The sequence below is a fragment of the Schistocerca piceifrons genome, chromosome 2, assembly GCF_021461385.2.
Source record: "Schistocerca piceifrons isolate TAMUIC-IGC-003096 chromosome 2, iqSchPice1.1, whole genome shotgun sequence".
Classification (NCBI taxonomy): Eukaryota; Metazoa; Arthropoda; class Insecta; order Orthoptera; family Acrididae; genus Schistocerca; species Schistocerca piceifrons.
This window is the reverse complement of record NC_060139.1, coordinates 688,598,568-688,625,762: the sequence shown is the minus strand read 5'-3', so window position 1 is coordinate 688,625,762 and position 27,195 is coordinate 688,598,568. Positions and strand designations below refer to the sequence as shown.

Genomic DNA, 27,195 nt, shown 5'->3' with positions numbered 1-27,195 from the left:
GCATCAAAACTAAAAGCTACAATGATAGGCTTACTTTTGTGGATGGAATTATAAAACAAGTAGTGGTCTCTAGGAGCATCAAAACTAAAAGCTACAATGATAGGCTTACTTTTGTGGATATTTTTAAAACATAAATCGCCTGGGTCTGGGAGAGACAGCCTGTTTGTTCTAGGGTTAAATCTTGTTTTTGAATACATTAGACTTAGTCGTAGGTATAAACATTTGTTATCGCTTCACCTATGAGGTACAAATTCCATGATAGAGAAGTGTTTTCTTTTTCTATACTTGTAATAGAATTATTTTTTTTTTTTTTTTTTTTTTTTTTTTTTTTTTTTTTTTTTTTTTTTTTTTTTTTCCCCCCCTCCACCTTCTGATCTCCTTCCTACGGCATGATATTTCTAAATGTGTTTGTGAGAATGTCCCAAAGGAGGGTCCAGTTATGTACTGAAACTTTTCAGTGCAGTGTGGAGCACTTGTGATATAAGTTCTGTAATGTCCCAAGTAGTATATTACTTAAAATAAATCCTGAACTTTTCAGAAAGTACATTAAATTTAGAACAATGTTGACCTAATACTGTGTGTGTGTGTGTGTGTGTGTGGGGGGGGGGGGGGGGGGGGGGTAGTGTGCTATTGCTATTGTTCACATGCACATTGCTAGCTTAATGATGATCATAATATTGTCATTCAAACTTCAATGTTTGTTGTAAATGAATAGGTATTTCGTGGATACAGACATACACACAAAATAGAGAACTGTAGTTGTATGCAACAGAGTAAATATGAGCCCTTTGTTAATAGAACTTACCACTATTTCAGCATGTCTCCTGTCAGTTTTGTTTGCGAAATCTAACACTGGCATGAAAATTTCAACCAGAATCCTTGGATTCCTGATGGCAGAAATGGTTAATATAAAAACTCTGTAGATGAAAACTAGAAACCCATACTTCGAGTCTAGCTGTTGCATGTTCTTTCAGACCATGATTGATGATGGCATTCTACCTTGATGGGAGTAGCCTAACTCTTGAGACACATCATGGTACAAGTTGTGTGTGTGTGTGTGTGTGTGTGTGTGTGTGTGTGTGTGTGTGTGTGTGTTTGTCTAATATACCTTCTGGTAACCTCATAATATCTATATTGAGAATCAGCATTGCTGAGGTATGATAAATATTGTGTTTTTCCAAGACTGTAATTCACAAGAACAGCCATTCTACCAAATGGTACGTTTTAAGAAAAACCACTTTAAATAAATAATTGTTGTGTAGTTTCCACAGCCTTATGCAACTCTTTCTGTGTGATGACATCTTGTCAGATTACAAGTCACTTCTGTCACTTAGTCAAGAAGCTTCTTGTTTGTATGGTTATGAAGTCTTTTGCGACAGAGGCCTGGGATGAAAAGTCATCAGTATACTTGGCACTTCAAATTTCAATTTTATCCAAATTTGACACGGATTGTTTAGGTAGAACATTTTATCCGGCTTTGTATTTGGTGCACAAAGACTGAGTTGACCTCATTTCAGATCATTCCATCAATGAAAAATGAGTCTGGACCTCAGAGTTCGCAACTGTGATACCAACTATTAGACAAATGGCTTGTGATGAGTAAAGCTGTTCTGCAAAATATAGATCATGTCCAGAGATTGATACCGAGCGAGGTGGTGCAGTGGTTAGCATACTGGACCTGCATTCGGGAGGACGATGGTTCAAACCTGTATCCGGCCATCCTGATTTAGGTTTTCCATTATTTCCTTAAATCGCTTCAGACAAATGCCAAGGTGTTTCCTTCATAAGGGCATGGCTGACTTCCTCCCACATCCTTTCCTAACCTGATGGGACCAATGATCGCACTGTTTGGTCCCCTCCCCTGAATCATCCAAAATCCAGTTTGATGACAGTATTCATCAGATCATTTTTTCATGTGTGAATACTTATAATATCAATGTAGGACAATACAATGAACACTTGTTCCGGATGGACACACTTAAAAATCATCATTCATTCAAGCACAAGACACATTACTACATAACAGTGTCAGTGCAGTTGAGGTAGGGCAAGGGTGGTACAGATATTGCACCTGATAATTTAATTGAAGAAAGTCAGAGTGTGTCCAAGTCTGTTGCATAATGTAACACCAGCAGTAGTAGAAAAATTCCAACTACAAGATCATAAAGAAATCATGGTACCACCATAAACATTGGAGTGTTAAAGATGTAGAAGAGAGCTTTGCATGATCAAAATTAAGATCAAGCCCAGCTGATGAGCATTCACTCCTTTAAAACACAAAGGAATTACAGACATTAGCTGCGAGGGGCATTGGTGTATGTCAATGGGCAAGTTATAAATTTGTGCTGGACCTGGATTTTAAACCTAGGTCTCAGACTTATTAGGCAGATGAGCTGGCCACTGCACCATCTGCATGGCTACCTTAGCGGAATTTTGAGCTTGCCTCATTGATTAATCCTATTGGCAGCCAGTGTCTATAATTCATTTGTGTCTTGATTCATAGTGGCCGCAGGATTAAAATGATGACATGACACTACATTTACGTTCTCTCCTTATAAGAGTCAAGATCCTCCACATTCCTACATTATACCAACTGCAGTTGTAGCTGCACCAGTGCAGTGGTATCACGTCCATGTCCTTATCTGTCACTTCTACCTCCTCATTGTTATCAGTATTCTTGTAGGCAGCAACATGACACTGTAATTGTTTTCTGACGAAAAGTTTTAAAGCTCGCCTGTTGAAGGCACTTTCCTTGCTGCTGTAGTAGCAGTAGACACAAATTACATCAGGCAACCACTCATCTGTGGGTGAATTATGAGTAGTGCATAGGTGACTTACAAGATTATTCCTGTAGTAGAAGTTCAGACACATTCGTTAATACATATAACAACAAATTATATTTTATTGCAGCTGTATCCCTCCTTATACTCTTCTGCTCACGTAGATACTGTGGAGGAAACACTTTGTAGTTCGTCAACCTGTACTGCTTACTTTCCATCAGCAACATTGTAAATACAATTACTTCTACTTGTTTTCCAAGCTGCCAAGCCTGTTTCACCATTCCAGTTCACACAATGGTTGTATAACTGCCATATTTCTACTTGCTAGTTGTGAACTGCTTTTGCCATGGTATCTTAGGTGTCTCTTCTTCCAAGACTTTCTCTGTGCAGTACCTCTGATGACTGTTCATCCAGTATTTTTGTATCTGTTTTATAATCCAAGCCACTGTTGGGCAATCATGAGTTTGACCAGGATTTCCCTGCTGATTATTATTCCTGTGAGTTTATACACTTTGCCCATGCAAGGCAACTACAAAGATTTAGGGAAAGTGTACTGAAATCACTTAACAAAAATAGTAGCAGGTACCATAATACCTGTACCATGCTTGTGTTATTACATGGATGTTTATTACTGTGATGCACACTGTGATTATCTTTTTGTTTCACTTTATTTTTGTACCAGTCTAATGTAAACAGTACCTTTTTATGCAGTGTACGTTGAACCATTCCCTGCCAATATTTCATTGAAATATAAATGTACAAAGCTGTAGCATGTATTGTCATTGATTTATTTTGCATTGCAAATAACATTTCACTTCAAATTTTAAGTTGAAAGTCAACATTGATTATTTTCAGTATCTGGAACAGCTGAGGATTGTCATCTTAACAACTACCATAAAGAGACGATAGAAGATTGTGGCTGACAAGCATCCATGGGTGTGGGTTTCTTGGGGGGGGGGGGTTTATGATTCAAAGAGTAGGGAAAGGTTTAGAAGTTATGTTGGACTAATCTTGTAGCTTCAGAATCCAGAGAACTAACAATGATTTGCTGGAACTAGCAGTTCAAAAGTGAGAAATAGACTCGGAGGAAACTACAGGATAAAAAGAAACCATAAGGTAAAAATCGGCAGAAAAGCATCATAATGGAAAAATGGCACAAGGGGCTTAAAATAAGAGAAAACAGAAACAACCACTGCAGACTGATCCAGTGCCAGTGAAATACGTAATTCAGATTGTAAATAGAAACAGTGAGGAAGGAGTATTGTGGAGAATCATGGAAAATTGTTTGTGCACAATTAAGAAATGCATTTTCCCAGCAGACAGTAGCATTATTTAAGATACATATATATCAGGAGCCAAATACTTGTTGGAGCTTGGAAGCACAAATGCTGAGAGGGATTTCTTATGAGCCAAATGATGACGTAAACAACTGAGTTACTGTTGTTATAGGATGATCAGCAACAAGGTGCTTCATGTTGTTAGTGCAGGTGGTTTATTGGTAGCTATTCTTTCTGACATAGTAGTTTGTGGTGGATATTTCTGTGTAAAAATCATATCAAAATCTGCAATTTACTTGATAGGTCACATTTATGACTTTGTTCTGTTGGAGTCACTGAAATTATCACATGACAGAGGATACTACTGTAGATAATCATTCTTAGTACGAGGGTTGAATGAAAAGTAATGCCTCCACATTCGTTAATAGGATTTGGATGGGAGTATTTAAATAAATCAAATGCAGAAGTAATTGTTAGAATGTGATCTTTAATTCCCAATATTCACTTTTCCACATAATCACTAGCCAATTGGATACATTCCTGCCAACGATGAACAAGTTTTTTGAAGCTGTCACAGAAGAAGTCGACACACTGTTTTCGCAACCACAGTCTCACAGTTCCATCAAAGTCTTCATCAGAAGCATAATGACGACCTCGCAGATTGTCTTTCATTTACCGGGAACAGGTGAAAGTCAGACGGTGTTAAATCTGGACTGTATGGAAGATGCCGTACAGTGGTAAGATTCAGTCCCTGAAGTTCTGGTGTGGTGGCACATGCAATGTGTAGTTTGGCACTGTCATGCTGCAGGAAAACATTTCCCTTTTCCTTTTGGACCCTTGTTAGTCGTTGTTTCAAAGTCTGCAGTGTTGTGATGAATTTATTGTTGTTCCACAATCAAGGAAATCAACATGCATAAAATCACCTGCGTCCCAGGGCTGCGTCTTGAATTCTTCGTGTCTGTCTCCAGGTCGTAAGGGTGTACCCACATTTAATCTCTTGTCACAATTGAATGGAGAAAGTGTCGCCTTAATTCTTGTAACGGAGAGGAGTACCTGGCAAATGTCAAGTCCGTGTGCTTTGATTTCAGGAGTCAGCATCCGGGGTACCCACCGTGCACAGGTGTTCAGATAGCCGAGCAAAGCAATAATGTGACCCACACGTTCTTGTGAAATGCCGATTGTGGTTTCAGTTTCTCTCTTAGTGATACGACGATCGTCCTGAATCAGTCTGTCAACATTTTGCTTGTGAAACTCAGTGGTTGCTGTCACAGGATGTCCAACTCTTTGTGTGTCACGCAGGTCAGATGTTCCCACCTTAACATCTTTAGACTTACTCGCCCAATGACGCGCAGTACTCACATCAACACAATCACCATAAAATGCTTTCATTCTCTGATGAATCTCCTGTGGGGTGACACCTTCTGCTGTCAAGAATTGAGTGACTGCACATTGCTTAAATCACATTGACTGACCATCTGCACAGGGTTCCATACTTTACACTGTAACAACACAACCGTTTCGTTCAATGCTAAAGCTTCCCACCAACTGGAGCAGTACAGAAGAGGCTACGGAACAAGCCAGTACCTGCCACATACCAGTCCTGCCAACTGTTGAAGAGTTACGAAGGTGGAGGCATTACTTTTCAGTCAACCCTCGTATATACAAAGTGGTCAGAAACATCCTGAAAATCTTGTAGGGGTGTTTGCAGGGTAGGTTGTCATCGGAAATAATTGTTGTGAAAAAAATCTCTCTGTTGTGTCGTTTCAGACTTAATTGGTTTCAAAGTTGGCCTATCAGACTCTTAGTGTAGATGATAGCACATGAGGATGCTCAGCCTTTGGTTTGGGTTTGATCCTTTTTACAGTCCCATGTCCAATTTTTGCATCACTGTCTTGTTTGAGTTTAAGAAACCAACTAAAGAACACATTTGGTGGCACTGTCTCTGGTGGGCTGTTTTAATTTACCTGTGCAATGTCCTGATTGGCTAACTTCTATGCTAATTAACTCGAAAACCGTGCAACATACCACATTTTTTTCCCTAACAGTTACTTCTCAGCACACCACACTGTGCAATACTCACACAAGCTCTACAGACTGTTTCTGACCATTCTGTATATAATATGATGATGTATATAATATAAAACATTAAGGAATGAAAACCTTTCATACGGAGAAGTTCCATATTTGTTATATCATTCTGAATCCAGTTGATTGAAGCTAAGCTAAATCTTTGGAACATTTATTCTAAACGGTTCAACTGTTCTTTGTTCATAAGTGCCCATAAAATTTGTTCTTCATAATTAATGGGGTGTCTTCACCTACTTAGAAATTTAAGAAATAAACTTGTGTTTTATACCTGTATTTGGATTAATTCCTATGGTTTTCTGTATACGTAACATTATCCTTTCTTTCTTACAGCTCATTACTCTGTGGTCTTGGCTGCCAGTGAGAATAACAATGTACCAGCCAGTTCTTTTATACACTACAGAGGAACATGGTTGTAGCTTAACTACCTTCTTCGTGCGTGTGGAACACCATGAACCCACACTTCTGATGATAAAGACTTGCAACAATGAGGTATTATTGTACTGTCAAAAAATTTTTTGTATGGTTTTCATAAAACTTTCTCACTTTGTGTTGCATTGTTCATTAACTTTATTGTAATTATGAAGAAAACATCCTTTTTTCTTCTATGCTGAATTTTGTTTTCTAAAGTTCTTGAGGCTGAGTGAACTCATTCTGTTTGATTCCTCACTCTTCTCCATGTTTTCAATGTCATATAAAGCCAAATACACATACACGACTGAGTTTAAAATTTCCTTCCTGAGAACAGTTACTGTGAATGTTTCACAAATTGCAATATCTACATCTACATTGATACTCTGCAAATCACACTTACGTGCCTGCAGAGGGTTTATCAAACTGCCTTTACAATAATTCTCTATTAGTCCACTCTTGAACAGCGCGCGGAAAAAAAACGAACACCTATATAAATCTGTGTGAGCTTTGATTTCCTGTATTTTATTATGATCCTTTCTCTCTATGTCGGTCAGTGTCAGTAAAATATTTTCACTTTCGGGGGAGAAACTTGGTGACTGAAATTTCATGAAACGATTATGCTGTAACGAAAAAGTCTTTGTTTTATTGATGTCCATCCCAAATCCTGTAACATGTCTGTGGTACTCTCCCCCCTATTTCGTGATAATACAAAATGTGCTGCTCTTCTTTGAACATTCTCGATGTACTCTATTAATCCTATCTGATAAGGATCCCACACTGTGCAGCAGTATTCTAAAAGAGGACGGACAAATTTAGTGTAGGCAGTCTGTTTAGTAGATCTGTTACTTTTTCTAAGTGTTCTGCCAATGAAACACAGTCTTTGGTATGCCTTCCCCACAACATTTTCTGTGTTCCTTCCATCTTAAATTGTTTCTAATTATAATTCATTGTTATTTAGTTGAATTTATGGCCTTTAGATCAGAATGATTTATTATGTAATCGAAGTTCAGTGGATTCCTTTTAGCACTTGTGTGGATGACTACACACTTTTCATAATTTAGGGCCAATTTCCAATTTTCATACCTTTTGTTTGCTAAATCATTTTGCAATTTATTTTGATCTTGTGTTGAGTTTAATAGACAATAAACCACAGCATCATCTGCGAACAGCCTAAGACGGCTGCTCAGATTGTCTCCTAAATTGTTTATGTAGATACAGAACAATTAAGGACCTATAACACTACCTTAGGGAATGCCAGAAACCCCTTCAGTTTTACTCAATGACTTTCCATCAATTACTATGAACAGTGACCTCTCTGACAGGAAATCACGAATACAGTCACATAACTGAGATGATATTCCCTAAGACCGCAATTTCAAATTTCACTACAAGCTGCTTGTGGGGTTGTATGGTGCAGAATCAATTTGAAATCCCTTGTCAATAGCACTCAATACTTCGTGTGAATAAAGAGCTAGTTGTGCTTCATAAGAACGATGTTTCCTAAACTTGTGTTGCCTTGTGCATCAATAGATTGTTCTCTTGGAGGTAATTCATAATGTTCAAACACAATATATGTTCCAGAATCTTGCTGCATATCAATGATAATGATGTGGGCCTGTAATTTAGTGGATTACTCCTACTACTTTCTTGAATATTTGTGTGACCTGTGTTATGTTCTACTTCTTTCGATATGGATCTTTTGTCAAGCGAGTGGTAGTTAAATGATTGATGAGTATAGAGCTGTTGCATCAGCATACTCTGAACCTAATTGGTATACGTTCTGGACCAGAAGGCTTGCTTTTAATAAGAGATGTAAGTAGCTTCACTAATCTGAGGATTTCTACTTCTAAGTTACTCATGTTGGCAGCTTTCTTGGTTCAAGTTCTGGAGTATTTACTTTGTCTTTTTTGGTGAAGGAATATTGAAAGGCTATGTTTTTAGTAACTCTGCTTTCGCAGCACTGTCTTAGATAATATTTCCATTACTATTGCACAGAGAAGGTACCGACTGTGTCATGCCGACTTTACGTATGACCAGAATCTCTTTCGATTTTCTACCAAGTTTCGAGATAAGGTTTCATTGTGGACGCTGTTATAAATATCTCACGTTTATTTTGGCACTAAGTTTTGAGCTTCTGTAAAAGGTTGCCAATCTTGGAGATTTAGTATTCGATTTAATTTGACATGCTTATTTCATTATTCCTGCAACACTGTTCCGACCCATTTTGTGTACCAAGGGGGATCAGCTCTGTTGTTTGTTAATTTATTTGGTATAAATATCTTAATTCCTTTCAGTACTATTTCTTTGAATTCAAGTCCCATCTGGTCTGCATTTGCATTGTTAATTTGGAAAGAGTGCAGATTGTTCCTCAGGAAGGCCTCAAGTGAATTTTAATCTAATTTTTTTGAATAGGTATATTTTTTGTTTATTTTTGGAGGATTTGGGGGCTACAATATTCAATTCCGCTATGACAAATCTGTGTTTACTAATCCCTGTATCAGTTTTGATGCTCGTTATTAGCTCAGGATTATTTGGTGCTAAGAGGTCATGTGTGTTTACGCAACCGTTTACTATTTGTGTGGGCTCGTGAACTAACTGCTTGAAATAATTTTCAGAAAATGCGTTTTGCACAATTGTGGATGGTGTTTTAAGTATACCCTGGGTTTAAATATATCTTTTTGCCAACATATTGAGGATAAATTGGGGTCACCACTTTTATATCCTGCCTAGCAGGCAGCATGTGTGTGTGCTCCTGTTAACTGAAGTGTAGGCTGAATTTAGTAAGCTAGGAGGAGCAGGTGAGGTAGAGCACTTGGTACTGCAATTAAAAGTTGATTTACTATGTACTGAGCACGTAGGTGCGAAGCTGCACATCAAGTTACAAAGTTACAAGTAGTGGCTCGCCCACTATGAAATAGAAACAGTGTTGTTTGGTCGTCTGCTCGGCATCAAATGGCCAGAATCTGCAACGTTGCTTGTAGATATTCACAGTGCCGGCGTTGTCGTCTGTGTTGGTGTCATAGTTCCAACCTGCGAACTTGCAGACATGCAACTGTGGGTTGCGAAAGCTTGAATTTTGTGTGTGTGTTTGTGTTTGTTTATGTGTCTATCAACATACCAATGCTTTCGTTTGGTAAGTTACATCATCTTTGTTTTTAGATATATTTTTCCCACGTGGAATGTTTCCCTCTTTTATATTCATTACACTATACTTACATATTCTAAATTCTGTAGGTATATCTGTAACTTTTTAACTGACACCCTTCATGTTAGCAAAATCTCTCCAAGATAGTAGGAGAAAGTTGAAAGACAATACAGTAGTTAAAGAGGAAGAAATTGCCTCATACGGAAGTAAAGTGGGGGGGGGGGGAGAATGAGGCAGTTAACCCAGAACCTGCTGGGCGTCACTCCACCTAACCTGCAAAGAGGGCAAATCATCCTGAGGATCTAAACATTTATTTTTTATCAAGTTCTTTCTTGTGTCCCATTTTGGAATCAATCAGAAATACTGCTTTGGGATGTGGTAGCCCTGTTATCTTGAAAGGTCCAGCATATCTTGGGAAAATCTTACTCATCTGTTTATTTATATTTGAACTCTGACAGTACTCATTTATTGTACTAATCAATTATATTAATTGATGGTATATGTGCCCTTTCATTGTATTTGTATACTGTCTGCCTGCCTATTCAAATTGTCATTTACTATCTTAGTAGCTTCTCAGAAGTTACACTCCTGGAAATGGAAAAAAGAACACATTGACACCGGTGTGTCAGACCCACCATACTTGCTCCGGACACTGCGAGAGGGCTGTACAAGCAATGATCACACGCACGGCACAGCGGACACACCAGGAACCGCGGTGTTGGCCGTCGAATGGCGCTAGCTGCGCAGCATTTGTGCACCGCCGCCGTCAGTGTCAGCCAGTTTGCCGTGGCATACGGAGCTCCATCGCAGTCTTTAACACTGGTAGCATGCCGCGACAGCGTGGACGTGAACCGTATGTGCAGTTGACGGACTTTGAGCGAGGGCGTATAGTGGGCATGCGGGAGGCCGGGTGGACGTACCGCCGAATTGCTCAACACGTGGGGCGTGAGGTCTCCACAGTACATCGATGTTGTCGCCAGTGGTCGGCGGAAGGTGCATGTGCCCGTCGACCTGGGACCGGACCGCAGCGACGCACGGATGCACGCCAAGACCGTAGGATCCTACGCAGTGCCGTAGGGGACCGCACCGCCACTTCCCAGCAAATTAGGGACACTGTTGCTCCAGGGGTATCGGCGAGGACCATTCGCAACCGTCTCCATGAAGCTGGGCTACGGTCCCGCACACCGTTAGGCCGTCTTCCGCTCACGCCCCAACATCGTGCAGCCCGCCGCCAGTGGTGTCGCGACAGGCGTGAATGGAGGGACGAATGGAGACGTGTCGTCTTCAGCGATGAGAATCGCTTCTGCCTTGGTGCCAATGATGGTCGTATGCGTGTTTGGCGCCGTGCAGGTGAACGCCACAATCAGGACTGCATACGACCGAGGCACACAGGGCCAACACCCGGCATCATGGTGTGGGGAGCGATCTCCTACACTGGCCGTACACCACTGGTGATCGTCGAGGGGACACTGAATAGTGCACGGTACATCCAAACCGTCATCGAACCCATCGTTCTACCATTCCTAGACCGGCAAGGGAACTTGCTGTTCCAACAGGACAATGCACGTCCGCATGTATCCCGTGCCACCCAACGTGCTCTAGAAGGTGTAAGTCAACTACCCTGGCCAGCAAGATCTCCGGATCTGTCCCCCATTGAGCATGTTTGGGACTGGATGAAGCGTCGTCTCACGCGGTCTGTACGTCCAGCACGAACGCTGGTCCAACTGAGGCGCCAGGTGGAAATGGCATGGCAAGCCGTTCCACAGGACTACATCCAGCATCTCTACGATCGTCTCCATGGGAGAATAGCAGCCTGCATTGCTGGGAAAGGTGGATATACACTGTACTAGTGCCGACATTGTGCATGCTCTGTTGCCTGTGTCTATGTGCCTGTGGTTCTGTCAGTGTGATCATGTGATGTATCTGACCCCAGGAATGTGTCAATAAAGTTTCCCCTTCCTGGGACAATGAATTCTCGGTGTTCTTATTTCAATTTCCAGGAGTGTATATTTCTTAATGATGGCCATTTAAATAGCATTAGCGGAAGTTCTGCGGTAAAATTCTTATCTAATACATCGTAAGGGGACAGTCCTTTTGATGTATGATAGTGTGTTCAGTATTACTTAGAACTCTGGGCTCTTCTGATGTCAAGTTGTGTGTTTGTCAGAACAATACAGTCAAAATAAATGACCAATTTCCTTCCTAATCCTCTCACACAGGTTCGATTGTGAATGGTATTTTGATATACATACATGTTTAACTCTTTCGCAAGCTAAAAATTCTTCATAACTGTTACTCATAAACTGTGACCCAGATGCTGCAATTTGTCTTTGTTTCAGTAATGATAATAATCTTGGAACTTTCATTGGTTGGCCTTGTATATAGCGACGATATAATCCGGCTGAACACAGAAACTAGTGTAATTGTTTTACATTTTGTGGCTCTGGATGGTCTTGGCCTCTGTTCTTTTGGGATCTGATCTTACTCTCTTCATCTCTACTAAATTTCATAGAAATTTCAGTTCTTCCCTTCTGAAATGGGATTTTGCTATCTTAATTGTGATACCCTTTTCCTGAAACTTTTCTAGCATTGTAGTTAATAATACATAGTCTTCTTCCCACATCCTGAATACTATTAATATATCATCTACATAAATAATTAATACTTATAGCAGTTCCTTACCTAGTGCCTCATCTAGTGCTTGTATGAACACTGATACTGAAATACTTAACCTAAAGTGTAAGATTTTAAATTGATAAGACTTTTCATTGACACTGAATGCAGTATATTTTTGTGAGGTTTCATGTAATTTAACCTGCCAATACTGGGCAGTCAAACCAACTGAACTAAAATGCCAATAATCGCACCCCTCCCGCTGGTTTCTTTACTACAAGCAAAGGTTTGTTACATGCACTTACATTTCTTTCTGTCAACTTATTTTCTGTCATTTTCTCTATTTCCTAATACACTGCTGGTGTTAAGTTTAAGGGAACTGGGTAAGGTTTCCAAAAAATGGTTCCTTATTTCGTATCTTAATTTGACAAACATAATTGCCAATCACTGCTGATTTTTCAGAAAATACACTCTCATATTTCATTAAGATCATATACAAATCATGTTGTTGCTCTCCGATTAATAGGTTAAATTGCTGAGAGTTAGTCATTGTTTTTTCTAACACCCTTTCAGGTTTTCTGTTTCTTCGTCATCATCTGCTAAATAGTAATAAATCCCTCTTAGTTAATAACTTATTTATTTTCAACAGTGTAATATGATTAGAACTGTCCTTGATCCAGTATAACACTTTATAATCAAAGTCAAGTTTTCCTCTATATTTTAATTACCAGTGTAGGCCTAGCAGTATCTGGAGGTTCACATTGGGTACTACTAATAGTGTCTGCATAAATTCAACACCACTTATCTCCAATGACAGGCGAGTTTCCTCTTTAATTTGCTTTCCTTTACTATCCACTGTTCCTATGCTGAATACCCTTGTCACCAGTAATAGGGACATTTATTCTTTTTTCTAACAGTATGCAGGTATTCTTGTGAAATTAATGAAATTTCGCCTCCTGAGTCTGTATAAATATCAGCATTTATATGTAATACCTTTCTCCTGATTACTGGTTTTTAATTGCTTGTCCTCTTTTATGTTATCTCTTAATGATAATCATTCTTTTGTAGGTATCATATGAGTAAATACAATTAATTTTCCAGGTGATGGGCCTACAATAGTTTTGTTACTTCCTGCATCTTTTCCCACATCCCAGCATGGTGCCCATTTTCCAATACTATTATTGGACTGTTGGTTGTATATGTACTTTGTTTGACATGGGATGCATTCTGTGCTACTGTAGTGTTAATGGTGCTTGAGTCACTGGTTACAAAAACCTGTGAATTATTCATTTTGCTATTATTTCTCTTTCTGTTGCAATCATTATTTGGTCTCCTATCCATCCAACAAAAATTAGTATCTCTCTCTCTCTCTCTCTCTCTCTCTCTCTCTCTCTCTCTCTCTCTCTCTCTCTCTCTCCCTCCCCCTCCCTCCCTCCCTCCCTCCCTCGAAAATTTTGATGTGTAACTGCCAACACATTCCCTGTATTTCCATTTCCTGTATTTCCATTTCCTGTATTCTTATTTTCTGCATGATTAAAAGGCCTCTTTATTTGTTCAGGGTATCCAAACCTTCCGCAAATGTCAGTAATTGTTCTACAGTGGTCCACCCACTATGTAATATTTCTTTAAATGTGAAATAAGGCAATCTCCTTACCAGCACTTGGACCAAGTGTGCTTCATCTAGTGGGTTAGCTAAATTTTAGACCTAGTCAGATGCCACTCAATGTAGTATTTACATATACCCCACAAGATATCATAGTGCTCAGTATCTAACGACTGTAGTGTCAACTTTTCTTGTGAACTTGTGGACCAACACTTTCTCTTAAATGTTCCCTGGAAATCTTCCCACAGTTTAAATTCTTCCCCATTCCACTGCATTAGATAGTAAATGTTCTAGTGCAAAATTTATTTTTTAGTATCTTCCCATTTCTGAGGCATAGATCGAGAAAATACTCTTATGAAATGTGTTGGATGCTTTTCTTTGGAAATTACTTAGCGCAACTAACTCCATTTCCCATTTGTAATTCTTCTAATACTAAGGGCAATAATCTTATGTTAGATGTAACTATTGTGCTTCTAAGTCCCTGTTTAGTATCTTCTAATTCATTCCATAATTTCTGTAACTCACCCTTATTATAAATAGTATCGCCCATAGAATTAGAAGTAACGCTGTTGGTACCTAATTTTTCATGTATTTTTTTCTGTACTTTTTCTCTAGATGATTCTCCAAATCAGTTAAAAAGTATTTGAAGCACTAGAAATTTCAATAAGTTTTTTTTGTATAGTACTAATATTTCTACCCTATCTTGAATCTCTGAGACTTGATTGCATATACACTCCTGGAAATTGAAATAAGAACACCGTGAATTCATTGTCCCAGGAAGGGGAAACTTTATTGACACATTCCAGGGGTCAGATACATCACATGATCACACTGACAGAACCACAGGCACATAGACACAGGCAACAGAGCATGCACAATGTCGGCACTAGTACAGTGTATATCCACCTTTCGCAGCAATGCAGGCTGCTATTCTCCCATGGAGACGATCGTAGAGATGCTGGATGTAGTCCTGTGGAACGGCTTGCCATGCCATTTCCACCTGGCGCCTCAGTTGGACCAGCGTTCGTGCTGGACGTGCAGACCGCGTGAGACGACGCTTCATCCAGTCCCAAACATGCTCAATGGGGGACAGATCCGGAGATCTTGCTGGCCAGGGTAGTTGACTTACACCTTCTAGAGCACGTTGGGTGGCACGGGATACATGCGGACGTGCATTGTCCTGTTGGAACAGCAAGTTCCCTTGCCGGTCTTGGAATGGTAGAACGATGGGTTCGATGACGGTTTGGATGTACCGTGCACTATTCAGTGTGCCCTCGACGATCACCAGTGGTGTACGGCCAGTGTAGGAGATCACTCCCCACACCATGATGCCGGGTGTTGGCCCTGTGTGCCTCGGTCATATGCAGTCCTGATTGTGGCGCTCACCTGCACGGCGCCAAACACGCATACGACCATCATTGGCACCAAGGCAGAAGCGACTCTCATCGCTGAAGACGACACGTCTCCATTCGTCCCTCCATTCACGCCTGTCGCGACACCACTGGAGGCGGGCTGCACGATGTTGGGGCGTGAGCGGAAGACGGCCTAACGGTGTGCGGGACCGTAGCCCAACTTCATGGAGACGGTTGCGAATGGTCCTCGCCGATACCCCAGGAGCAACAGTGTCCCTAATTTGCTGGGAAGTGGCGGTGCGGTCCCCTACGGCACTGCGTAGGATCCTACGGTCTTGGCGTGCATCCGTGCGTCGCTGCGGTCCGGTCCCAGGTCGACGGGCACGTGCACCTTCCGCCGACCACTGGCGACAACATCGATGTACTGTGGAGACCTCACGCCCCACGTGTTGAGCAATTCGGCGGTACGTCCACCCGGCCTCCCGCATGCCCACTATACGCCCTCGCTCAAAGTCCGTCAACTGCACATACGGTTCACGTCCACGCTGTCGCGGCATGCTACCAGAGTTAAAGACTGCGATGGAGCTCCATATGCCACGGCAAACTGGCTGACACTGACGGCGGCGGTGCACAAATGCTGCGCAGCTAGCGCCATTTGACGGCCAACACCGCGGTTCCTGGTGTGTCCGCTGTGCCGTGCGTGTGATCATTGCTTGTACAGCCCTCTCGCAGTGTCCGGAGCAAGTATGGTGGGTCTGACACACCGGTGTCAATGTGTTCTTTTTTCCATTTCCAGGAGTGTAGTTTCATAATTGTTCGAAGATGATTTCTCTAACTGTATCTTCTTATCATTTAAATTTTTAAACTATGTTTTCACTTCTTCTCTAGCTATATCACAATGCTTGATTGTTTTTGTTTCAAACTCCTTAGGTAGATTATCTAAGGTTTCCTCTATTTGGGAAATTTTATCTATTTTTATGGGTATCCAGATCCCGCTCCAGCTACTGCCAGGTCTGGGTGCTGACGAGTCCTCTCCATTTGGCTCGGTCCTCCCACCACTTTTCCTCCTCCACTTGCTGCCAGGTCACACGTCTCCTTTCCACAGATATTCTCACTCCCATTTTCTACCGTGTTCTTGGGCGCCCTCTAGTTCTTTTTCCATCCATCTTTAGTTCTTCCATAATTTTGCGAAGTCTCTGCCCACACAGCCTCTTAATGTGCCCGTACCATCTTAACCTCTCTTTTAAGTACTTTGTAATATCTACATTCCTTACTCTGCCCAGTCTTCTTTTTCCCTTAACTGCTCTGAGAAATTTCTTTTCCCCTGCTTGCAGTCTGCTACAGTCCCTTTCTGTCATTGTCCATATTCCTTCTCCATACGTGTCAATAGGGAAGTAATAACTCTTATACATGAGTTTTGCTTTTTCTGAAACTTCCTTATTCCAAATAAGGTGTTTTATCGTTTGGTAGAAATTGCTTCCCTTCTGTAACCTCCTACTAATTTCATTGGTTATTCTTCCATCACTAGATATTTCACTCCTGTTGAACCCTTTGTCTCTTCCAAATTCTGTTACTTCACTCTTATCTCTCTTTATTTTCAATCCATACCTTTTCATTATTTCCTTCCAATCATCTAGTTGTAACTGTACATCTACCTCTTTATTGCCCTGTATTACCATATCATCTGCAAAAATCATCTTTTTGTCTTTATCTTGTACCATATCTTTTATTTAAACTGCCCTGTTCATTCCCTCCATCACAACATTAAAAAGTGCAGGAGATAGAATTCTTCCTTGTTTAAGTCCATGTCTTATTTCAAAGTATTCAGAGTTCCCCACTGGTGTTCTAATTCTACAATTGTGTCCTCTGTACATTGTCTTTATTTCATTAATGTATCCATCTTCTATAACTAACTTCATTTGTTCCCAGAGTCTTTCCCTGTTAACTGAGTCATGTGCCTTTTATATGTCTATAAAAACCATTAACACACTTTTGTTATATTCCCAACTTTTTTTTCCATCAGTTGACGGATAGAAAATATCAGGTACTGTGCTTCTTCCTTTCCTAAACCCATGCTGTTCTTCACTCAGATCCTTTTCTGTCTTTTCACTAATTCGATTTAGTAAAATTCTTTCAAAAAACTTGGTTCTATGACTTGTAAAGGTTATTCCTCTGTAGTTTTTACCAAGTCTTTTGTTGCCTGTTTTGAAGATGGGAACAATGTCTCCTCTTCTCCAATCATCAGGTATTGTACTATTTCTCCACACACTTGACAGTACTCAATTTTTATGGGTAAATTGCCTATTTTTTTATTATTTTGAGATAGTTCATCCAATTGCTCCATTTTTACTAGGCATCACATCTAGTTTATTTGCTCATTCAGCTAGTTTTTCTAATGGTTTATGTATATCTAGAATTTCTGCTGAGACCGTACTATCCATACTTCTGATTGTGATAGGCATGTAATCTAAATTACTTCATGGAAAACATTTTTACGTGACTGAGTAGCAGTTCACAAAATGTGGCAAGAAAGGGAGTAAATAATTTCACGACTGTTTGTGACGTGCTCAACACAAAAAAAAAAAAAAAAAAAAAAAAAAAAAAAAAAAAAAAAAAAAAAATCATAATTATCTCGGTGTTTATGGAGAGCCAGAAATCTCCTGCAATATCTCCCTCTAAACAAAGTTCCAAGATTGTTGTTCTATGTGCATATGTAGAGATTTCTGGCTCTCCCCAAGACATGCGAGCAGCAAATGTATGCCCAGATAAATACCTGCCACTATTAATGTATGGCCTTGGCTCTTATTTATAGTGATTGAGAATGTGACGTTCAAAGGGAACTGTAAGCATTTGAACTGGAAAGGTGAGTTTATTGGCATAATAGGAATTTGCGGTTTCTATACTGTCTCTCTTTTGGCCCTGTTAGTGTGAAAGAGCTTCTGTGATGTGCCTTTTCAACTCTGTAATGTGTAACCTGGTGTCATTGCACAAACTTGGTCCATCACGGTTACAAATCAGAATTATAGGCACACCCAACTTCAGCTCCAACTTGTGGGAAGACACTCCTGACAACTAAAACAAGTCTATAAATTATACAGGATCTGTAGTTGTGTCATCACTTCTCATCACTGCATTGATTGACATGTAGGTGGTCACCTCACCTGGTACTAGATCAATAACGTTTTTATTGGTGTTTTTCACCAATTCATTATTAGGGGCCCTAATTGCTCTTCCACGTAAACCACTCCTTGATGCTCAAGTTTTTTTGTAAGCTTGGAAAAATTTCATTAATTATGTTACCTTCCAAGCTTCTAACATTGCAGGAGCACCTTTCAAATTTTATTAGGCCTTCCACATTCATTGCCATGCACCCTTTGCCAATCTCGAGGTGGTTTTGAGCAAAGAGCACGTACTCCTGGTTGTTGAAGAGTTGTACTCTCATCCTACTTGTGAGATGCAATCTGTTTATCTGTGCCCACATCAGTGAAGTCTTGAGGCACATATTGATCTCGTCTACCACGGTGGCTAATTTGGTGACAGTGTCAGAAGTCTCCTGTAAACAAGACCACCACTCCACCCATCAACATTCTTCATCCAGAAAGTGCATTGATAGCACACTTGTGTGACCTCGAGCATTCATCTCACACGATCAATTTGCACTGCTGCAGCAGAGTACCACAACAACTGCTCTTATCTATATTGCTAGAGGGCATTTCCTTCCTCACAAGATCCAGTGGAAGTTTGAACACTGAGTGGGCTGTTCTTCCTCCACTGAGCAGGGTTGACTTTCCCAGGTGATGCAGCAGCTAGGGTGACATTCCTGTTCTTGCACAACTGCACCAGCAGCAAATTCGACAACAACATCTTGGCAGTGCCTCCTGGTGCATCCAAGAAGTAAAGACGCCTTTCTACAATTTTATTAAAAATTTACCTTTGCCCTGGTAATAGCTGCGGCTTAGTTTTTGCGACTTGAGAGCCTCCAAGACTGTGGTGTCATAAGGGAGCGCCCTGATCAAATCATTGGACAAACCTCTTGTTCGTTGGAGAATGGGCAGGCCGAATTCAGACAGCCGTTTTCCCACCATTGAGAAAACTTTATCCTCAGTAAGTTTCAGTGCTTGATTAAAATATATGTCATCGGTGGCCTGTGCTGTCCTTTGGTACTTGTGTGTGATGTCTTCCAATAATGTTTTTTATATTTGTCCCAAAGTTACATGGGGCTCAAGGGTTCACAGGTGCTCAACATGATAACAAAGAGCTATCTTAACTTGGCCACTGACCGGCACAATAAGCATCCTCCATTGTAGTATCCTAGAGGCCACCATCTTCCAAAAGTCCCATCATCTCACACGCTTCCTAGAATGGAGCTTTTTCCTGACTGTTGACTTTTTCGAAGGTCTAAAAACTGATGGGGCTCCGGATGCATGTCAGCAGCAACTGTGCACTGTAACACTGAAAGTGTGTTATGTGCACTGTGTTTAAATTCTGCCTAGGGCATCTAAGGCCTTCACACCATACTAGCTGTCAGTGGGGGGTGCACTGCAGATGGTGCTTCCATTCTTTCTCTGATAAGTTCCATGTGTAATATTTAGCACATCTGTGTGCAACAAAATCTGGGCAAAGACATCCGTCTGGTACAGACAGAAAAACATAATAAGAGTGGTTGTGCGTGGCCAATGTCACTAATCAGTCTTGCAAGTTGGCCTCCATAAAGTAAATGCGCTCACTATTGGGAAGGTGAACCACAAGGGGTGTCACTGGGTGCCTTATGAAGTGAAGTGGCGAGCCCAGTATCCACCATGCCACTGTGGTACTGCTTACACATTTTCTAAACATCTGCACTTCGTCTCTCAGGTCGGCATTAGTGTAACTGCTGCATAGTAAATATCATTTGATCATTGCCTTTGTGTATGTGCTTACAGATGTATTTAACTGCCTGGACCGTGTTACACAACAACACGTTAACGTGGGCATCACAAATTTTGGAAAGGAGGGGTGAGCATGGTGTAGCATAACCATTACCTGTACAAATATGACCTCGGCAGCCGCACCTCTGTCAAATCTAGGTGGAAACTCTGTCAAATCTAGGTGGAAAGTTGATGTTCAAAAGTAGGGTTGCAGCTCCAGGACTTTAAGTGTACTTTGATTGCTGAATGAACTAATGTTCACGGCCAGACAGCCTCTCTTAATTAAATTGTGCACAGATAATCGACCAGCCACATACTACACTCAGTTGTGCACTGTAATATGATTTTTCGAATGCAGTGGCCTAACACTGCCCTATTCACAAAAGTTCATGTGTGGCAAACAAATAATTAGTTAAGTCATTTCTTAAAGTTCTAAAATAACTGTCCTTGAAGTCTAACAGTCATATCAATACGAAAATGCTGTGCACAGTAACTATTGGAAACAATACAGTTCACAGTTTGACCCTGTTGCAACAGTACGTGATGATCATTATTGAAGTTTGACACTGTCTATAGTAATAATTACACATTTACTGTCAGATTAACCATTTAATCCAGTCACTGTGTTATTGAATAAACTCCCAGAGTTTAGGAACGGCTGTGACTCATCAGCCTCGCCAGAAAATAATTCCTTTAAAGGATCAACCAGCTTCTCTAAATCTAAAGTTAGATCTAAATCTAAAAGTTAGATCATAGTTGAAAGCACATTTTAGAAAGTCCGCAGGTATTCCTTGCCGATATTTACCAATTTTCAGCTTGTCATTGAGCAACACCAAGTTGGTGTGCATTTGCTTCTTCGGCTGTTTCAGAGGCACGCTAGGAAGCCATGCACTCCACATTCTCTTGACACCGAGAAGCAAGCTTCTCGGTTGTCTCCGAAGCACGCTGAGAGGCCATGCATTCTGCAATGTTGTGTCGTCAAGCATCTCACTGCTCTGGTATCTCAACAGCATTCTGAGCATGCAATGCAGTGAGCATTCTGCTAACATGGAGTATCAGCCTATGCTGAGGTTTCAGCTGCTCGAGCATCTGCCTGATGCTCTGCCTGCTAGATTCTTCTCTCTTCAGCTTGAACTGACCTTTCTTGCTGTCTGAATATCTTTATAGCTCAAGCTCATTGTGAGCTCTGCAAAAGATTCAGCTTGAATTTGCAACTAATACCTAAACTAGAGAACTAATGTCAAAAGATATCCTACCTCAACAACCAAACCTGTTGACTAAACTAACCCTAAAATAATATAATTAATCCAAGAATTGTCTATAAATATACAACCAAACACCTATTTGAAATACAAATATCAAAATCCCAGAAATAAGCCAAACAAACAAAATCATCAAAAAACTATGAATCGATCAAATCTGGACTGAAAATCCAAATCAGTGTTCAAGAATCCTAATAATATCACAATTCAGTACACTTCCACAACATTTTACATGGTGTGAAATGTATCATGAGCATATGTTAAATTGTTACTGAGTTTAGTGATGACGTTATCCTACAGGAGGGTTTCTGTTGTCCTGGATGTATGTACATATTTACTTCACTTGTGCAAACAGTTAAAAACTAATCTCTGTGCTAAACTTTATGCATTCATTTGATAGTTGACTTTCATGGATGGCTAAAAAGTCACATTGGACATTCTAAGGGAACAGTAACCATGTTGACCAACCGATGGGAATAATAGTCTTGATGACCAACCCACAAGAGCAGTGACTTTTTCGGGATAAAAGTTAGCGTATTTGTTAATACAGGGTATAATGTGTCTTCATTGTAAATTTCAGCCAAATCCATCTGGCTGTTTCAGCATTCATGATGTACGGGGTGAACACTAGTAAACCCGACAAACTGCAGAGACAGATTCATGACTGGAAATGGGAGGAAAAGGTCCTGTAAACATGTGTCTGGACATGGGCAGTGTGTGACAACAAAAAAAAATCATCCCAGAATACAGTACAGAGCTGCATCGCAACCACGTCGTAACAGATGTTCAGAGTGACCTCCATGGGATTGCAGGTGATAGGGATAGTAGTGGTTGTCATGTGGGATATACGTAATTGTACTTTGGCTTACAGTAATTGTGCTTTGGCTTAGACATTGTTGGCAGGCCACTTGCTTGAAGCTTGTACTTGTACTAGCTTCATCTCGATATCCTGTAAAACCCCATTCTCCATATCTGGTGTACAAGTAGTTTGCCAGCTCCCTGCACATTTGTCTCTCTGAAAGAACCCATGATCATACAAACACAAAAAAAGGGCTTGAAATGTTGTGTGATGTGGTTGGTGTCTGTGAGGGTACTTGTTTTTTGGTATAACCTTGCTGCCTCTCGATTGTTTCCATCTGCCTGGCCATACACAAACACCATCTCGGCTCGTTCCTGACATGAAAACCAGACCATTCTGCTGCTTAAAGTACACTGCATCACTCACACAGCCTGTAACGCACAGGGAACTGATGGCATGTGGTCACAGGAACTGTCATTATCAGTGCCATGTACCATGGCAACAATGCATGTGCAGACACGTGTTCACGGGATCTTTATTCCTCCAGTCCCTGCAGTTTTTCAGTTTTATTACTGTTACCCTGTGTATAAGATAAGGATGTGTGTCAGTGTTCTAATGTGTTGGACTTGTAACGACTTTTACATGCTAGGTAGTGTTGTCACAGTACAGGATTTCAGGTCAGGCGTAGACTCCTCAAGATGCTACATATGATCCTCTCATCCCAGGTGTCCGCATTCTCTAATGGGGCAAATTTAGTCTCACACAGGTTGGCACTATTGTCCACTTACGGCAGTTGGCACAGCTGTAAACAGTGCAGTGTGGCTCAGAACAGAGTGTGCTTGCTTGAGAGACACCCAGTGGGGATGATGCTGAATTGCTGCTTGTCATGCAGCCCTGCATAACAACAGCAGACTGATGGTGCTGGCTGAGCCAGTAATGGCTTGTGGTAAAGAATGTGTCACCAAGGTTGTGAACTTCAACCCCCGACATCTGGCTGGCAGCACCTGATGACAGTAGTCACTAAGCAGTTTGTTTACTAGAAGGGTGCTAGCTTAACCCTCGACCATCAAATTTGATGCTGGACCATATGGCAGGCTCTGCCATACAGTGGTGGACATTGAAGACTGCTCCAGCGGGTGGCAGCAGAGCAATGTTACCCCCTGAATTTCAGTAACAGTGTCAGTTGCTGACCAAGTAATTGTACCAGCACACTGAGACCGGCCATGAGGGTGAAATGCTGCACCAGCTGCTTGACACCATTAGTGCAACTATTGCACCAGTGACTTTAGCAGCTCCACTGAAGGGTATTTATTTTCCCTGATAAGTGGTGTTTTTTATTCTAGCTTGATGTTGAGTGTGTCCTGTCTGTGATGGTGGGGGCCATACACATAATAATAAAACTACAAATGTGCTACATTCTTTGTTATGAAATGCATCCAGGGTGGCAATACAACAAAGAAAGCAGATCAATCTAATTTCTTCAGTTAGAGAACTTACACATAACTTGAGCTATGTAGAAAATATCCGAATAAAATAGGGAGAACTGAAACACTGGCTTTCGATACAGTCTCCTGACAGCTGATTTATAAATTTAATTATCATTTGCTTCCTTTCAGTGGCTGTCATTTTAGATATACACAATTAAGAAACATTCTATTTTCTCCACAAATACCTCTATATTCTTGCTTGGTCTATATTCTTGGACATAGTAATGATGAGCCATGTATTCTGAAAAATGGTGTATGTGATGTCAAATTAAGTTCCTTTTTCTTATACAGCATTTCAGATTTAGTTGTCTTTATTAGGTGCTGCAATCGCTGGTTTTGAATATATTTGTTGTCTGGATTCCAACTAGACTCTGTTGAATATTGGGAAGAAGAATGACATCAAACAAAATGGATATCCAGACACAGCCATTTTATCAATCACTCTGGGAGAAGTTAAAAAATCTGACTTGGGTATTTCATTTTACAGGTGTTTGGAGCATATTGTTCAACTCGGTGGTACGAGCGAAATCTCAAAGATAATCATGGCAACAGGCAAGCCTACTTTGGGACCGGTGAGACTTTCCTTTTTAGTTTATATCCAGAACGTGCCAAATACCCGTGGGTAGGCATGGATTGCAGTAATGGAGATCCTAATATTGACCATTCAGCAGAGCTCTTCATGGCTGCCGATTCAAAAATGTTAACCATTGGTGGAGGGTAAGTATACACATCCATAAGTATTGATAGACCCTAAGTTGCATCTGTAAACATGCCAACATAACCAGCTTCATTAAATGTCGGATTACTATATTGAGAGTTAGATAGTACATTAAAATTCGAGAAAGTAGTTGATTCTTGGAAATAAGCAACAGTGATGTTTCCAGGATGGATTTTCACTCTGCCGCTGTGTGTGTGCTGATTTGAAACTTCCTGGTAGATTAAAATGCTAAGGTCTTAATGTTCCAAGTCCTGATCTGGTAGCCAGGTTGTTTGAAGCTACAGAGAGATTGCTTTAAGCATATACATGGACACCATGCAGAAACTTCTTGAAGAACACTGATACTGTTAAAAATGCAATGTGTTCATAATTTAACACTTGTGATTTTTGGTGAGTGGTAAAAGGAATGTGTGTAACCATAATAAACATTTCAAAAACATTTGTATCAGTACTTCGTACTTCCTTTTAAATCCAGTATGAAGTCCCATATTCTGACACTCTTGAGTTATTGTCAACAAATACGAAGAACCTGTGGTTTAACAAACAAAAATGACTTGGTGCTGTAAGTCTTAATAATCTCATTCTAATTCCTTTTTTGCTCACACCAAGTGAGATGGTGCAGTGGTTGAAGCAGTGGACTCACATATGGAAATAGTGGGGATCAATTGCCTGTTCAATCATCTAAATCTTAAGTTACCTTTACTTTCCCTATATCACTTACAATGGTTACTGGAATCCTGGTCCAGTCCAACATTGTACTTGGCCTCCAATGACCTGTTTAATACAAAATAATTGGCAAAAGTGTCAAATATTGCAGCTTTTGTGACAAGAGTGTGTCAGGATTATTTTGTCATACATTACAAAAAGAAATGTTCTAGGCCTTAGGGTTTCCTTTTTTTCATTACTTGTATTTCTTTGTAAAACAGATGTAAGTTCACTTATTTATTATTCATTCACTTCTTTTTATTTTTAATATCCCTCTGTGTGACTGCTCATTGTACACTACACCATCATTGGACATTAAATATCACGGGAAACCATTGGAAACAAACTGAGCAATATTTTATTATGCCGGTGCAGAGATAATCAGGTTAGGATAATGTTTTGTCAATTCATTAAATATGGTGCAGCAACTGGGACAGTGTTTCTCAAAATAAGTTGCACATAATCTACATATACTTTTTTTTATCTCAGAGATTGTCTTTGTTATATGTATTTCTCTGTCTTCATTACAGTGAGGGACAAGCCATTTGGATGGATGAAAATATTCGCTTTGGCAAAACAGATCGTTGCCTCACATTCAACAATCCTCCCTTGTGCGCCAGTGGGGACTTCGAAATAAGAGTGCTTGAAGTTTATGGGTTTTCTGGAGCCTGAATGTTTTAATGTTCTTTGATCTCAGGTTATAGAAATTGTTTGTACAAACTATTGTGTAAATGTTGCATTCCACAGACAGTGAAATGGTACATATTTCTTATTTATTATAAGAAAATTTCCCAGTTTTAGTTATCACCCTGGGAGTCTGTTTCAATATTAAACCTATAGTGAATTGTTATATGGCCATTACTTATGACCTCTTTTGTAACATACGTTTCATAATTTAAATTATTGTTTTGTAATTGTTGTAGTTTGTAGTGTTGTTAGATATTTCTGTTGCTGTATTGTTTATCCATACAATTTTTATGCGTGTTATTCAGTTATTTTATTGATGAGCTTTCTATTTGGTGTAAATGCTTTGTACATTTTTTCATAGACTGTTTACATATTTGTGTATCTATAAATAATTTATTGTTATGTTACACAGCCACGCTTATCGATTGAAATATTATTATTTTTTTTAGAAAAAAATAATAAGATATATGTACAGTTCAGCAGCAGTTCAATGCTGTGCAAGATAATATATATTTAACACTGGTATATTATGTGACCATTGTGTTTTTGTGTGCTTGAGATTGGCATGAGAGAGAGAGAGAGAGAGAGAGAGAGAGAGAGAGAGAGAGAGAGAGAGAGTTATTTAAGGGTGTGTGTGTCTCCCTGCAATAATGTAGCACTAATAGAACACCACCATTCAAGTTGTGACTGGGACAGTGTAGTGTCTTTATGTATTGCCTACAATTGCTTGGGTAGTATGCACCTAAGAATGATGTAGCTAACTGTCATATATTTTTTATAAATGTTTTAGTACTACAAGTAGTGTGAATCAAATGAAACACTATAACTTTTTTCTTTGTAGTAATTGCAAATTTCATTTCCACTGGGTGCACAAATCAAGTCTGTCATGCTAATGAGTTACCACAATATAAGATCATTATTTTCTTACTGGATTCAATTTATCAAAAAAAATCTCTCAAACAGTACAAAATTAATTGTAATGAGTTAATTAATGTTATTACTTAATTAGAATGAAGAGAGAGACTGTAAGCAAACAAAAAAGGTAAGATGAAACTATGAAATATTTACTATTTGTTGCTGGAATTTGCCTCGAGTTAGTATTAGTTCATATTTTGGAACGAGCAGTCACTTAACGCCTACTATTGTTTTAGTGCTTAAATCAACTGTTTTCTGTGATGTGACTATTTTCTGTGAAATCCATTCCAAAAGAATTCTGATTAACAACAGAATACCAGATAAAAATGTGGAAAGGCTCACAAAAAGTTAATAAAATAAGAACAGCAAGGTTCTGTGGGATCATTTTCTATTTTATGCAGGACAATTTACCTATTTCTGTTTATTTACCAAATTCTCCATATTTG

At 39.9% G+C, this 27,195-nt stretch overlaps 1 protein-coding gene across 1 annotated transcript in view; it reads left to right on the top strand.

Moving 5' to 3' along the window:
* Nucleotides 1-26,761, top strand: part of LOC124776582 (GTPase-activating protein skywalker) — a 299,487-nt gene extending 272,726 nt beyond the window's left edge. The window contains exons 11-12 of the mRNA XM_047251633.1: nt 24,212-24,441; nt 25,678-26,761. Coding sequence (XP_047107589.1) covers nt 24,212-24,441; nt 25,678-25,819 — 372 coding nt within the window. The 3' untranslated portion in view covers nt 25,820-26,761. The remainder of the gene's footprint in view (nt 1-24,211; nt 24,442-25,677) is intronic.
* Nucleotides 26,762-27,195: the final 434 nt, after the last annotated feature.